The following is a 12,607-nucleotide window of genomic DNA, read 5'->3' on the forward strand; positions in this document are numbered from 1 at the left end:
CATACCCACCTTGCCTGCTGCCAATGGGTGTGCAGAATCCTTGTCCCATGCACTAGGCCCAGTTGTTAGGTAGGGGCTCTGGAGCTCAACTCTCATCTCTTTCTCTGCCTACAGCTGGTACACGCACTCCTCGCAGCTCTATCATCCTTCCAAAGGCCCCTCCAAATCTGCCAGGGTTTTAGAGTGGCCAGGAGAAGGTCGGAGCTGGTAGCTGAGCGAAGAGGTGTGCCCAGAAAGTACCTTTGTAGCCACCCACAAGTGCTCCTTAATGATGCCCACCTCACCACTTTCTCGATAAGGCAGAGATAAGCCCGCAAGCCCCTAACTTGTGCCCTTCCAGAATGTTGAGTTCACTCACACTGAAACCTCTGAAAACCAGGAAATAGGGGGAAAGTACACAATACTCCCACCCCACAACCTTAACTCTGACCTCTTTGAGTAACGCCCCAACCTGCCCCTGACAAATATTGCAGCACTCTAACCTCCCATATAATACTGAACAAAGCAGGGACAGCATACATGAGTGCTATAGGAGAAACTATTACACCTTGTCTTGATTAAGGCGAACATTTCATTTCGTCAGGCTTAGGATATGTCTACGCTACAATAAAAAAAACATGACTGGCCTGTGCCAGCTGACTCGGACTCACGGAGTTTGGGCTAAGGGGCTGTTTAACTGCAGTGTAGATGTTCGGGCTTGGGCTGAAGCCCAGATTCTAGGACCCTGAGAGGTGGGAGGGTCCCAGAGCTCAGGCTGCAGCCAGAGTCTGAACATCTACACTGCAATTAAACAGGCCTGTAGCCTGACCCTCCAAGAGCTCTAGTCAGCTGTCACGTGTCTAACTGCGGTGTAGACATACCCATAGTGACCAGGAGTTAGCTACACCTGGCCTACAACTGACCACTGTGCCTTCTCTGCATCCCAGAGTTGTGAGATGTTACTATTACAAATCCTCACGGCAAGGATAAACCACTGTGGTCCTCTGCTTGGATGACTTACATAACTCAGTACAGAAATGAGGGATCCCTGATCCCTAGAGGGCAGATGCACCTCACCGCATCTGACAGGGTCAGCTCTGGCAATCTGTTGCGATTTAGTCCCAGTACCATTTAACACAGCTACTCCTAACACTGCGAAGGGCAGTTTTAGTGCCTGCAGAGTCATCGCTTTTTTAAGGCCAGAAGGGACCACTGTGGTCATCTAGTCTGATTTCCTGTATAACACAGGCCACAAAACTTTCCTGAATTAATTCCTATTTGAACTAGAGCATAGCTTTTAGGAGAAAAATTCCAATCTTGATTTAAAAGAATTGCCAGTGGTGAAGAAAAATGCTGGCAAATGATGGGTCACAACACAGAATGTGGCATAGTCATTGTCTCTGCTTATTGAGGGGCCGCCCACACTGACCCACATTTAAAATTTATTTCTAGTGGCTAGTGCCAGCTCCAGGGGTCAGAGTTAAGATTATAGCGTGAGGTAAAAAGTCTGTTATGCATAACATTTTGGATTCTGTGATATTATGGTGGTAGAATGTGTCTAGCCAAATGGCTTTAGATCCCAGACACACGCCGACTCAGGATGTTAGACCACAGATTGCCCTCATTTTGGAAAAGGTGCTAGGCATTTTCCCATCATTTGTGAGTTGCTCAGACTTCCTGAATTCATGGCACACATTTGTTGCGACCCTTGGCATTATTCTCACACACTAAATTCCACATCTGGGAAAACAATTTAGTGTTGGTCTGGAAGGGATCTTCAGCTGTGTTTTATTTAGTTGACACAAAGATATACAGAGCATTGCAAGGAACTTTACTATTTATAGGATGGTAGGGGCATGACTGGGACAAGAGGTTCCTACTGAGTAGGAAAGACGACTTTCACACTGCTGGACTGAACAGAACGGGAACAGAATTGGAAATTGCACTGTCCCCCATGGTGGGTGTTATCCATTTTTTCTGATTCCTCGTTCGAGGGGATTGTTTGTTCTGGTGCCTGGGCTGTGCAGGTGAAACTGGTTTCTCCTCTGCATTGCAGAGCAAGGAAGGAGTGCAGCCCCTAGGGCGTTCTTCTTAGTTTTTCTTGTCTGTAATCAAAAATGTATTTTTTTATGATCAAAAGAAAAGGATGCCGGAATTGCAGCAGCAGCGAACAAGGAAATAAACCTTTTACAACTTCACAGCTGCTTTCTGAGTTCCTTATAACAGAGGCCTTGCAGGAAGCCCAAGGAAAGGAAATGCACAGGCAAATGACAAAACAACACTGGGCTGTGTGAGATACATACTATACAAGGGACCATATCCTGAGGCATTTTCTCTCTTTCTACTCATTTCTTCTCTATGAGAACTCCCATTCACTGCAGAGTGAGCTCACCCAAGTAAGAACTCAATACAAATGAAATAAGAACCTCGGACTTTGGCCCCTAGATTTTAAAGGAAAGAGACTCCGGTTCCCATTCTGATCTCACTCACAGCAAGTTCACAGTAAATCCACTGAAGCCACTGGAGCTCTGCATTTGCAGTGCTTCAGCTGAGATCATGAACTGGCCTTTGGTCATTCCTTTGATTCATTAGGCACCAGGAAAATCTAATGTGCTATATAAGTAACAAATAACAATCCATACATATGAGCTAGTGGTGAGAACAGGGCCCTGGGAGCCCAGACTCCTAGGTGCTTCTCCTGACTCTCTCACTGTCTTACCAGGTGACCCTGGGCAAACCACAGACAAGATTGTGACTGGCAGCTGCATGGGTTCCCTTCCCTGTACCCAGCACAAGAGCCTGATGTATTCACAGTCCCTGCACTCCATACTACTCCCCACATCTGCCTTCCTAAGGGCACAATACACTCAAAAAGGGGGAAGATCAGGCTTGTGCCTTCCTGCTCCATGGAGCAGGCCATGCACATCATGGCAAGGTGGAGGCTACATCACCCTAGAAGATGGTTCCATCTCCAAATATACACACCACCTGTAAAGCAGGAAGCTCAGGGAGGGGGCTGCACCACAATGCAGTGTTGCATGGAAATCATAGAATCATAGAATATCAGGGTTGGAAGGGACCTCAGGAGGTTATCTAGTCCAACCCCCTGCTCAAAGCAGGACCAATCCCCAATCAAATCATCCCAGCCAAGGCTTTGTCAAGCCTGACCTTAAAAACTTCCAAGGAAGGAGATTCTACCACCTCCCTAGGTAACACATTCCAGTGTTTCACCACCCTCCTAGTGAAAAAGTTTTTCCTAATATCCAACCTAAACCTCCCCCACTGCAACTTGAGACCATTACTCCTTGTCCTGTCATCTGCCACCACTGAGAACAGTCTAGAACCATCCTCTCTGGAACCACCTCTCAGGTGGTTGAAAGCAGCTATCAAATCCCCCCTCATTCTTCTCTTCCGCAGACTAAACAATCCCAGTTCCCTCAGCCTCTCCTCAGAAGTCATGTGTTCCAGACCCCTAATCATTTTTGTTGCCCTTCGCTGGACTCTCTCCAATTTATCCACATCCTTCTTGTAGTGTGGGGCCCAAAACTGGACACAGTACTCCAGATGAGGCCTCACCAATGTCGAATAGAGGGGAACGATCACGTCCCTCGATCTGCTCGCTATGCCCCTACTTATACATCCCAAAATGCCATTGGCCTTCTTGGCAACAAGGGCACACTGCTGACTCATATCCAGCTTCTCGTCCACTGTCACCCCTAGGTCCTTTTCCGCAGAACTGCTGCCTAGCCACTCGGTCCCTAGTCTGTAGCGCTGCATTGGGTTCTTCCGTCCTATGACACAGTCTTGCCCTTAACCTCGCTGTGCCAGTTTCTCCCGCCGCACAGAGAGGATAATGATACTTAACCACCTTTTGTAACGCACTTGGAGATCCTGGGGTGAACACGGCTACAAAAGTGCATTACATCCAGTGTGTTCACATAATGAAAGACCCTACTGCAATCCACGCATATAAGGAGACACAGTAGGGGTGCTTTAAGAACCTTAACTCTGAATGTCCTGACTTACGCATTTAAAAACTTGATGTTGCATTAACTCAGGTCTTTTATAGTTGATGTGTGTGTGCATGTTTAGAACTGTAGTAAATACCATTTGAAGGTCTTAATGTGTGTGTGTTTCAGCAGCTGATAAATATGAAAAGGTGTTATCATCAGTTAATCAAGTCTATTCAATAGATATGGAGATGCTCCTTGCTGCCCCCCTTTTCCAATTTCCATCATAGCTGTTAAAGATTTATTAGCATGGTAGTTGGCTCAATAGTTTTGTGTATGTGTGCTGGCTGACCTGGAACCAATGCTGTGTCACTTAACTAATTTCCAGTATCTGTTTCACACACCTCCTCGCTAGTTGTCTCCGATGAAGTGAGCTGTAGCTCACGAAAGCTCATGCTCAAATAAATTGGTTAGTCTCTAAGGTGCCACAAGTCCTCCTTTTCTTTTTCCGAATACAGACTAACAAGGCTGTTACTCTGAAACCTGTCTCTTATATTATTACTACTCTTATCACTGTATTATATAATTCTAAGTATTATAATGGTAGTGGGATGCATGCTAACCTGCCATGAGATGGAACTTCCCTTTTGCAGCCAGCTCTGTATATAAATATGTTTTTGTTACTAATTCTCCTTTTCATTTCAGTCTTTCCTCTGATTTTGTTGAGAAATCTCCGGCATCCAGTCTATCTGCTGGTGGTTTTGGCCCAAGTCAATCTGTCCGCCATGGTTGCCGGTTTAGCAACATTCATGGGCAAATTCCTGGAGAGGCAGTTCTCCCTCACTGCATCATTTGCCAATATGATCATAGGTAAGTACCACCTGTTACTGCTGGAGACATTCCAGCTCTTCCTGAACATGCTAGGGAACACTGAAGCCCTTGTTTCCTGATAGGCTACCCCAAACTCAATGGAATTTTACATAGGAGACAGCAAAACTCAAACAAAACCCAGTTTACATGACAGCAACCAGATACATACCGTCTGATCTGCTCAGAAGCGAGGTAAGGCTGGAGATGGGTGGGGCTCATTTACAAAGTAGCTCAGGAACAGGTCTACAAAAGTATATTCAGCATTCCCTGAAACTGACTGAAGAGCATACAGTTTTGCAGAAGGAGTTTTTCTAGTAGTTATCTCACAGGAATTGGACTCTTGAATTCTGCTCCTTTCTCATCCATTGAGCTAGTTTTGTGACTCTGGGCAAGCCACATAAGGTGTTTGTGCCTCAGTGTCCCCTTTGATAAATAGATATATGGTGCACCTATCTATTTAAATGCTATAACTCTCTTTCTGTTTACTGCACCTTTAACTCTCTCATGTGGACTCAGGCCAATGCAATCTCCCTCTCTCAGATATATTCTCAGATGCAAACATTGGCTGGGGGGAGGGATGGATATTCTGTGTCCTCTTAAACTAAAATAAAAATCATTAGGACTAAAAGTTATTATTATATTATTTATTTGTATGATGATAGTGCCTAGGAGCGCCAGTCAAGGACCAGCACCCCATTGTGTTACGTGCTGTCCAAACACAGAACAAAAAGGTGGTCCCGTCTGTTTGCTCTTCATGTGTGGAGAAATCAAAGTAAGATGATATCAGAGTTCAGGGCAACTGCAACTGTATTCCCGCTCCATGGTTCAGCAAGGGCACCCGCTCTCAGGCTTTCAGCTCCCCAGCCATGGCCTCTTTTGTGCAGAGACACACATCTCACTCCCTCCTAACTAGCGTATTTCCTAGCTGTACAGTTCTTTGCTTACACTGTGAATTCCCCAGCAAGTCAGACCGCCTGAGCAGGCCTCCTTTGCTTTTCTCCTCAGAAGCTATAAAGTTACTACACAGCCCTTTCTAAGCAAGCACATTTATTCTTAAGGTGAAAGCATTACAGAGAAAACATATTACAAACAATAAAGAACCTACAGTCATTCTAATAAGCTTATCAGAGATCACCACCATTATCTCCACAAAGGCTCTGGTTGGTGTCAGTCCTTCCAACCCTTCCCTAAGGATTGGGGCCCTTCCTTTAGACAGAAGGTGCTGTCCATTTGCTGGATCAGAAGGAAGGCCCTGACTCATTTTAGACTCAGGCTCTTTATCCAAAAGTCCTTTCTTTGTCAATTGGTTCTCTAGAAAATCCAGTTTGAACCAGTATATGCGAGCCTCTCCAGGGGATGGTACCTCTTGGGAGGTATTACAACCTGAGTGAATCTGCTTAATCGCTCTCCAGTGTTTTTAGTTCCTGGAGGGTAGTGAAAGAAATCAGAAGTGTATTCCACACCCTATGGTCCACCCAGCAAAGGCCTGATTATCTTTGACTTAAGATGTGATAAAAGGAACTCAACTGTGGATGGTGTTTGAGCACAGATGTCAGGGAAGAGTGTTAAATATCAAGGGCCTAGTTCCCCAGGAAGGAAGTGTGACTGAGAAGTAACTAAAATATTTTAAGAGCTCTGAGATGTCTTCATGTCACCAGGGCCTGATGAAATGCATCCTAGAATACTCAAGGAGCTGACAGAGAAGATATCTCACTCATTACCAATTATCTTTGAAAAGTCATGGAAGACAGGAGAGATTCCAGAGGACTGGAAAAGGGCAAATATAGTGCCAATCTATAAAAAGGGAAATAAGAACAACCCGGGGAATTACAGACCAGTCAGCTTAATTTCTGTACCTGGAAAGATAATGGAGCAAGTAATTAAGTAATCAATTTGCAAATATCTATAAGATAATACGGTGATAAGTAACAGTCAGCATGGATTTGCCAAGAACAAATCATGTCACACCATCCTGATATCTTTCTTTGACAGGGTAACAAGCCTTGTGAATGGGGGGAAGCGGTAGACATGGTATATCTTGACTTTAGTAAAGCTTTTGATACTGTCTTGCATGATCTTCTCAAAAACAAAACTAGGGAAATGCAACCTAGATGGAGCTACTATAAGGTGGATACATAACTGGTTGGAAAAACGTTCCCAGTCATGCTGACCTTGAGCTGATGGCTAGTCACCCATGAGGAGATGTCAGAGAGACAAGGGAAATTTTAGTTTGGACAGAAGGAGATGGGTCTGGAGTACAGAGTTAGATATTTTAAAGAGTAAACACCAGAACTGAAATGGTAATCTGGTAAGGATCTCAATCATGCTATATACAGAGGTCAGACCAGATCCCTACTTTTATGCAATTATCCCCTGCTGATACATCCAAGGATCATGTTTGCTCTCTCAGCCACTGCTTCACTCTGGGAGCTCATATTCAATTGGTTATCCACCATGACTGCTAAGTCCTTTTCTCAGCCACTGCTTTCCAAAGTACAGTCTCCCACTTTGATGTATGATCTTAATTTAGTTGTACTAAAATGGATGTTGTTCAGGTGAGCCCAAATTATCATGTGATCAAAATGGCTTTGTAAAACTGACATGTCCTTTTCATTATTTACCACTCCGCCAATTTGGGTGTCACCTGCAAACTTTCCCAGCTATGATTGTGTGGTCTCTTCCAGATCATTGATAAACATATCAAATAGCACAGAACCAAGAACAGAGCCTGCTGGTAGAAATTCCCCCCACTGGATGATGATTTCCCATTCCCTCCTACAGGAGACAGTGGGCCTCATGGGGAGAGCCCTGGGTTGGACCACAGGAGACATGGGTTCTATTCTTGGCTCTGCCATTGGTCTGTGGGGTAACCTTGGGCAAGTGACTTCACTTAGATTCTCCCTCTGTAAAATGGAGACATGATGCTTACTTCCTTTGTAAAGTGCTTTGAGATCTACTGATGAAAGATAACATGAAAAAACAGGGAATTATTTTTTACAATTACATTTTGAGATCTAACAGTTACCATTTAATCCATTTACTATGTTCTGCGTTGACTGGAAGGTGTTGAAATATTATCACGGATATTTGGATCTTAACTCTCTTGCTCTTGTTTCTGTTCCCAAGGTTCTGTGAACATCCCTGGGGCAATGATTGGAATAGTGGCAGGTGGAGCCATCATGAAGAAGTTCCAAATGACTCTGAAACAGTGTGGCAGCATGTGTGTCATCGGCATGCTCCTCTGTGTGATCTTTGCCTTTCCCCTCCTCTTCCTGGGCTGCCCTACACAGAAAGTTGCTGGCCTTAACTACAGACGAAGGTACCACTCATAAATATAGACCATAAGGTTGGCCCTCGAACACATTTTCATTGTCTGACTGATTGATTTATAAACTGTCCCTTTCCACGTGCACTGCACAAAGTTTACACAGGAATTAAACCAAAAAAAATCCATGAAAAGGTCACAAACCCCACAAGTTTAATTAATTTTATCACAAATAATTCAATATCAAAAATTCGTACTGGGAAATGCTTGACTCATCATTCACTGGTTGATAATTTACGAAGATGTTAACATGGAGAGAATATTTTTGAAATAATGGCCACCTCTCTACATGCTGAAATGCAGGCAGACCCTTACCCTCTATTAAGAAAAAGAGACCCCTGGTAGGAGGCGAGTTTTGACTACTCAGTGTGTGGACTGTAGTTTAGAGCAGAAGGAACCTGCTCACACACAGTGATACTAAAGAAGAAAATATTAATTCTGAACTGGGAATTTTTTACTTTTACATATTCCTGATGTGGTACCATTAATTCTCATGAGCTGCTAAGCTCCACTTGCATGGGGTGGTAGTAGGAGGAGAAATATATGGCACAAATATAAGTGGCTGCATACTTTGTTCATGGCCAGACTTTCAAACTTTTGAGAGTTTTTTTTTTAGAGATACAGGAATTAATCTATGGAAATTATATTTTCTGTGGGTTTGGCAGAGTCCACAAATTCACACTTTCAGTGTTAAGCAAGCAAGCTCTTGTTCTCTAATATCTACATATATATGGTATACTACATAAACCCACAATGTATATATTAATATACTCTGAAACCTATATTAATATAGTCATATCTTTCCTTCTACTGTAGCTCTGGTGTTGGACAACACTCTTTTGAATGTAACAGTAAATGCAACTGCCTCGATAAGGCCTATAACCCTATATGTGGGGCTGATGGGATTGAATACATCTCTCCATGTTTTGCTGGCTGTGAAGTTGTAAACTCTGATGTGGTTGAAAATAAAGTTCTGGTGAGTAAAGTTTTTTTTCTTCGTTCAGCACTAAAGCCCTGACTTCCCATTGGTAATGAGTCAGAGTCCAACGCAAAGATCAATGCTGATAATTCAGTGATACTGTTTAGATCATCTGTGTAGCAAGAAAATCTTTGGCCAGATCTACACTAAGAAGTTAGGTCAACCCAGCTCTCCCTGAGCAGCATAGTTAAGGTGACCCAACCCCTGGTGTAGACAGTGCTAAGTGGATGGAAAAAATCTTTTATGACCCAGCTACCACCTCTCAGGGAGCCACCACCCCTTTCCCGTCACTGTAGTGCGTGTCTACAGAGGTGCACCAGCGGTGGTGCAGTTGTGTTGTTATAGTGTTTTAAGTGTTGACATAGCCTCCATCTTTACTGTGAATTGGACTCTCCCATGCCTCTTAGATGCCATCGCTTTGCATCACTGCTGAACGTAGTGCTGACAGAGGACAAATGGAAAGTCCCAGGAAACTCTTGGCAGAGATGTATCCTCTTAAGCACTCTCCAGTGTTTTGCTGAAATTTGTAGTTCAATGCCTTGTTCGGGGCAATACTTCTGCAAGTATAGCATTCAAAATGACAGTGAACAATGAGTTTTCAGAAAGATCAGGAAAGCAAAGTATGTTTCCCACTTCTACTGCTTTTAATCAGCTCAGGTTTTGCTACTGGGGCCTTTATTTAATCTTTAATGTATTCTATGCTTTTCAAAGGCACCCACTGGTTTTTGGCAGTGACAGTGCCAGGGTTTGCTGTGCTCACCTCACAAGTCATCCCTTAAAAGGGCCCTTTTCATAATTGTGTTTTCTTGTAGTGTAACTACACTATGGGATGGCCATAAATAGATATAGAGAGCTTTGGTAATGCTGTGGGGACCATGGTGTACGAGCTAGCGATGCACTCATATCATAATGGTGTTAGTGCCCAGAGGTGGATAGGTTTGGTAATGGTGTCAGCAGTGGCTGAAAGTTGTTACCATCTGATGGCTGAGCAGTGGCTCATAAGAAATGAGTTGTTATTATTATTATGTATTTGTATAATGGTAGCACGTAGGAGTTCCAGTCAACTAACAAAATCATCCAAAGCACAGGACTTGGTGGTGATGGGGGACTTCAACTACTCAGACATCTGTTGGGAAAATAACACAGCAGGGCACAGATTATCCAACAAGTTCTTGGAATGTATTGGAGACAAGTTTTTATTTCAGAAGCTGGAGAAAGCTACTAGGGGAGAGGCTGTTCTAGGTTTGATTTTGTTCTAGATTTGATTTTGACAAAGAGGGAGGAGTTGGTTGAGAATTTGAAAGTGGAAGGCAGCTTGGGTGAAAGTGATCATGAAATGGTAGATTTTATGATTCTAAGGAATGTAGGAGGGAGAACAGCAAATAAAGACAATGGATTTCAAGAAGGCAAACTTTAGCAAACTCAGGGAAATGGTAGGTAAGACCCCATGGGAAGCAAGTCAAAAACAATTGAAGACAGTTGGCAGTTTTTCAAAGAGACATTATTAAGGTCACAAGAGCAAACTATCCCACTGCATTGGAAAGATAGGAATTATGGCAAGAGACCACCCTGGCTTAACCAGGAGATCTTCAATGATCTAAAAATCAAAAAAGAGTCCTACAAAAAGTGAAAACTAAGTCAAATTACAAAAGATGAATGTAAACAAATAACGCAAGTATGTAGGGACAAAATTAGAAGGGCCAAGGCACAAAATGAGATCAAGCAAGCTAGAGACATAAAGGGTAGCAAGAAAACATTTTACAAATACATTAGAAGCAAGAGGAAGACCAAAGACAGGATAGGACCGTTACTCAATGGAGGGTGGGGGGGAAATAATAACAGAAAATGTGGAAATGGCAGAGGTGCTTAATGACTTTTTTTTTTCGGTTTTCACCAAGAAGGTTGGTTGTGATTGGACATCTAACATAGTGAATGCCAGTGAAAATGAGGTAGGATCAGAGGCTAAAATAGGGAAAGAACAAGTTAAAAATTACTTAGACAAGTTAGATGTCTTCATGTCACCAGGGCCTGATGAAATGCATCCTAGAATATTCAAGGAGATGACTGAGGAGATATCTGAGTCATTAGCGACTATCTTTGAAAAGTCATGGAAGATGGGAGAGATTCCAGAGGACTGGAAAAGGGCAAATACAGTGCCAATCTATAAAAAGGGAAATAAAAACAACCCGGGGAATTACAGACCAGTCAGCTTAATTTCTGTACCTGGAAAGATAATGGAGCAAGTAATTAAGTAATCAATTTGCAAATATCTATAAGATAATACAGTGATAAGTAACAGTCAGCATGGATTTGCCAAGAACAAATCATGTCAAACCAACCTGATATCTTTCTTTGACAGGGTAACAAGCCTTGTGGATGGGGGGGAAGCGGTAGACATGGTATATCTTGACTTTAGTAAAGCTTTTGATACTGTCTTGCATGACCTTCTCAAAAACAAACTAGGGAAATGCAACCTAGATGGAGGTACTATAAGGTGAATGCATAACTGGTAGGAAAACCATTCCCAGACAGTAGTTATCAGTGGTTCACAATCATGCTGGAAGGGCATAATGAGTGGGGTCCCACAGGGATCAGTTCTGGGTCCGGTTCTATTCAATATCTTCATCAATTATTTAGATAATGGCATAGAGAGTACACTTATAAAGTTTGTGGATGATACCAAGCTGAGAGGGATTGCAAGTGCTTTGGAGGATAGGATTATAATTCAAAATGATCTGGACAAACTGGAGAAATGGTCTGAAGTAAATAGGATGAAATTCAATAAGGACAAATGCAAAATACTCCACTTAGGAAGGAACAATCAGTTGCACACATACAAAATGGGAAATTACTGCCTAGGAAGGAGTACTGTGGAAAGAGATCTAGGGGTCAGAGTGGACCACAAGATAAATATGAGTCAATAGTGTAACACTGTTGCAAAAAAAAGCAAACATCATTCTGGGATGTATTAGTAGGAATGTTGTAAGCAAGACACGAGAAGTAATTCTTCCGCTCTACTCCAGTTCTGAGTGCCACATTTCAGGAAAGATGTGGGGAAATTGGAGAAAGTCTAAAGAAGAGCAAGAAAAATTATTAAAGGTCTAGAAATAATGACATATGAGGGAAGATTGAAAAAGTTGGGTTTGGTTAGTATGGAAAAAAGAAGAGGGGACATGATAACAGTTTTCAAGTAAATAAAAGGTTGTTACAAGGAAGAGGGAGAATTGTTCTTCCTAACCTCTGAGGACAGGACAAGAAGCAATGGGCTTAAATTGCAGCAAGGGCAGTTTATATTGGACATTAGGAAAAACTTCCTAATGGTCAGAGTGGTTAAGCACTGGCATAAATTGCTTCGGGAGATTGTGGAATCTTCATCATTGGAGGTTTTTGAGAGCAGGTTAGACAAACACCTGTCAGGGATGGTCTAGATAATACTTAGTCTTGCCATGAGTGCAGGGGACTGGACTAGATGACCTCTAGGTCCCTTCCAGTCCTACGATTCTA

At 42.9% G+C, this 12,607-nt stretch overlaps 1 protein-coding gene across 7 annotated transcripts in view; it reads left to right on the forward strand.

The window, feature by feature from the left end:
- SLCO2B1 (solute carrier organic anion transporter family member 2B1) overlaps positions 1-12,607 on the forward strand; it is a 101,029-nt gene that overhangs the window by 67,034 nt on the left and 21,388 nt on the right. For all 7 annotated transcript variants that reach the window (XM_007069619.4, XM_027831763.3, XM_043527342.1 and 4 more), the window contains 3 exons: positions 4,635-4,799; positions 7,926-8,118; positions 8,941-9,100. In XM_007069619.4, coding sequence (XP_007069681.2) covers positions 4,635-4,799; positions 7,926-8,118; positions 8,941-9,100 — 518 coding nt within the window. The remainder of the gene's footprint in view (positions 1-4,634; positions 4,800-7,925; positions 8,119-8,940; positions 9,101-12,607) is intronic.

This window comes from Chelonia mydas, chromosome 1, assembly GCF_015237465.2.
Source record: "Chelonia mydas isolate rCheMyd1 chromosome 1, rCheMyd1.pri.v2, whole genome shotgun sequence".
Classification (NCBI taxonomy): domain Eukaryota; kingdom Metazoa; phylum Chordata; order Testudines; family Cheloniidae; genus Chelonia; species Chelonia mydas.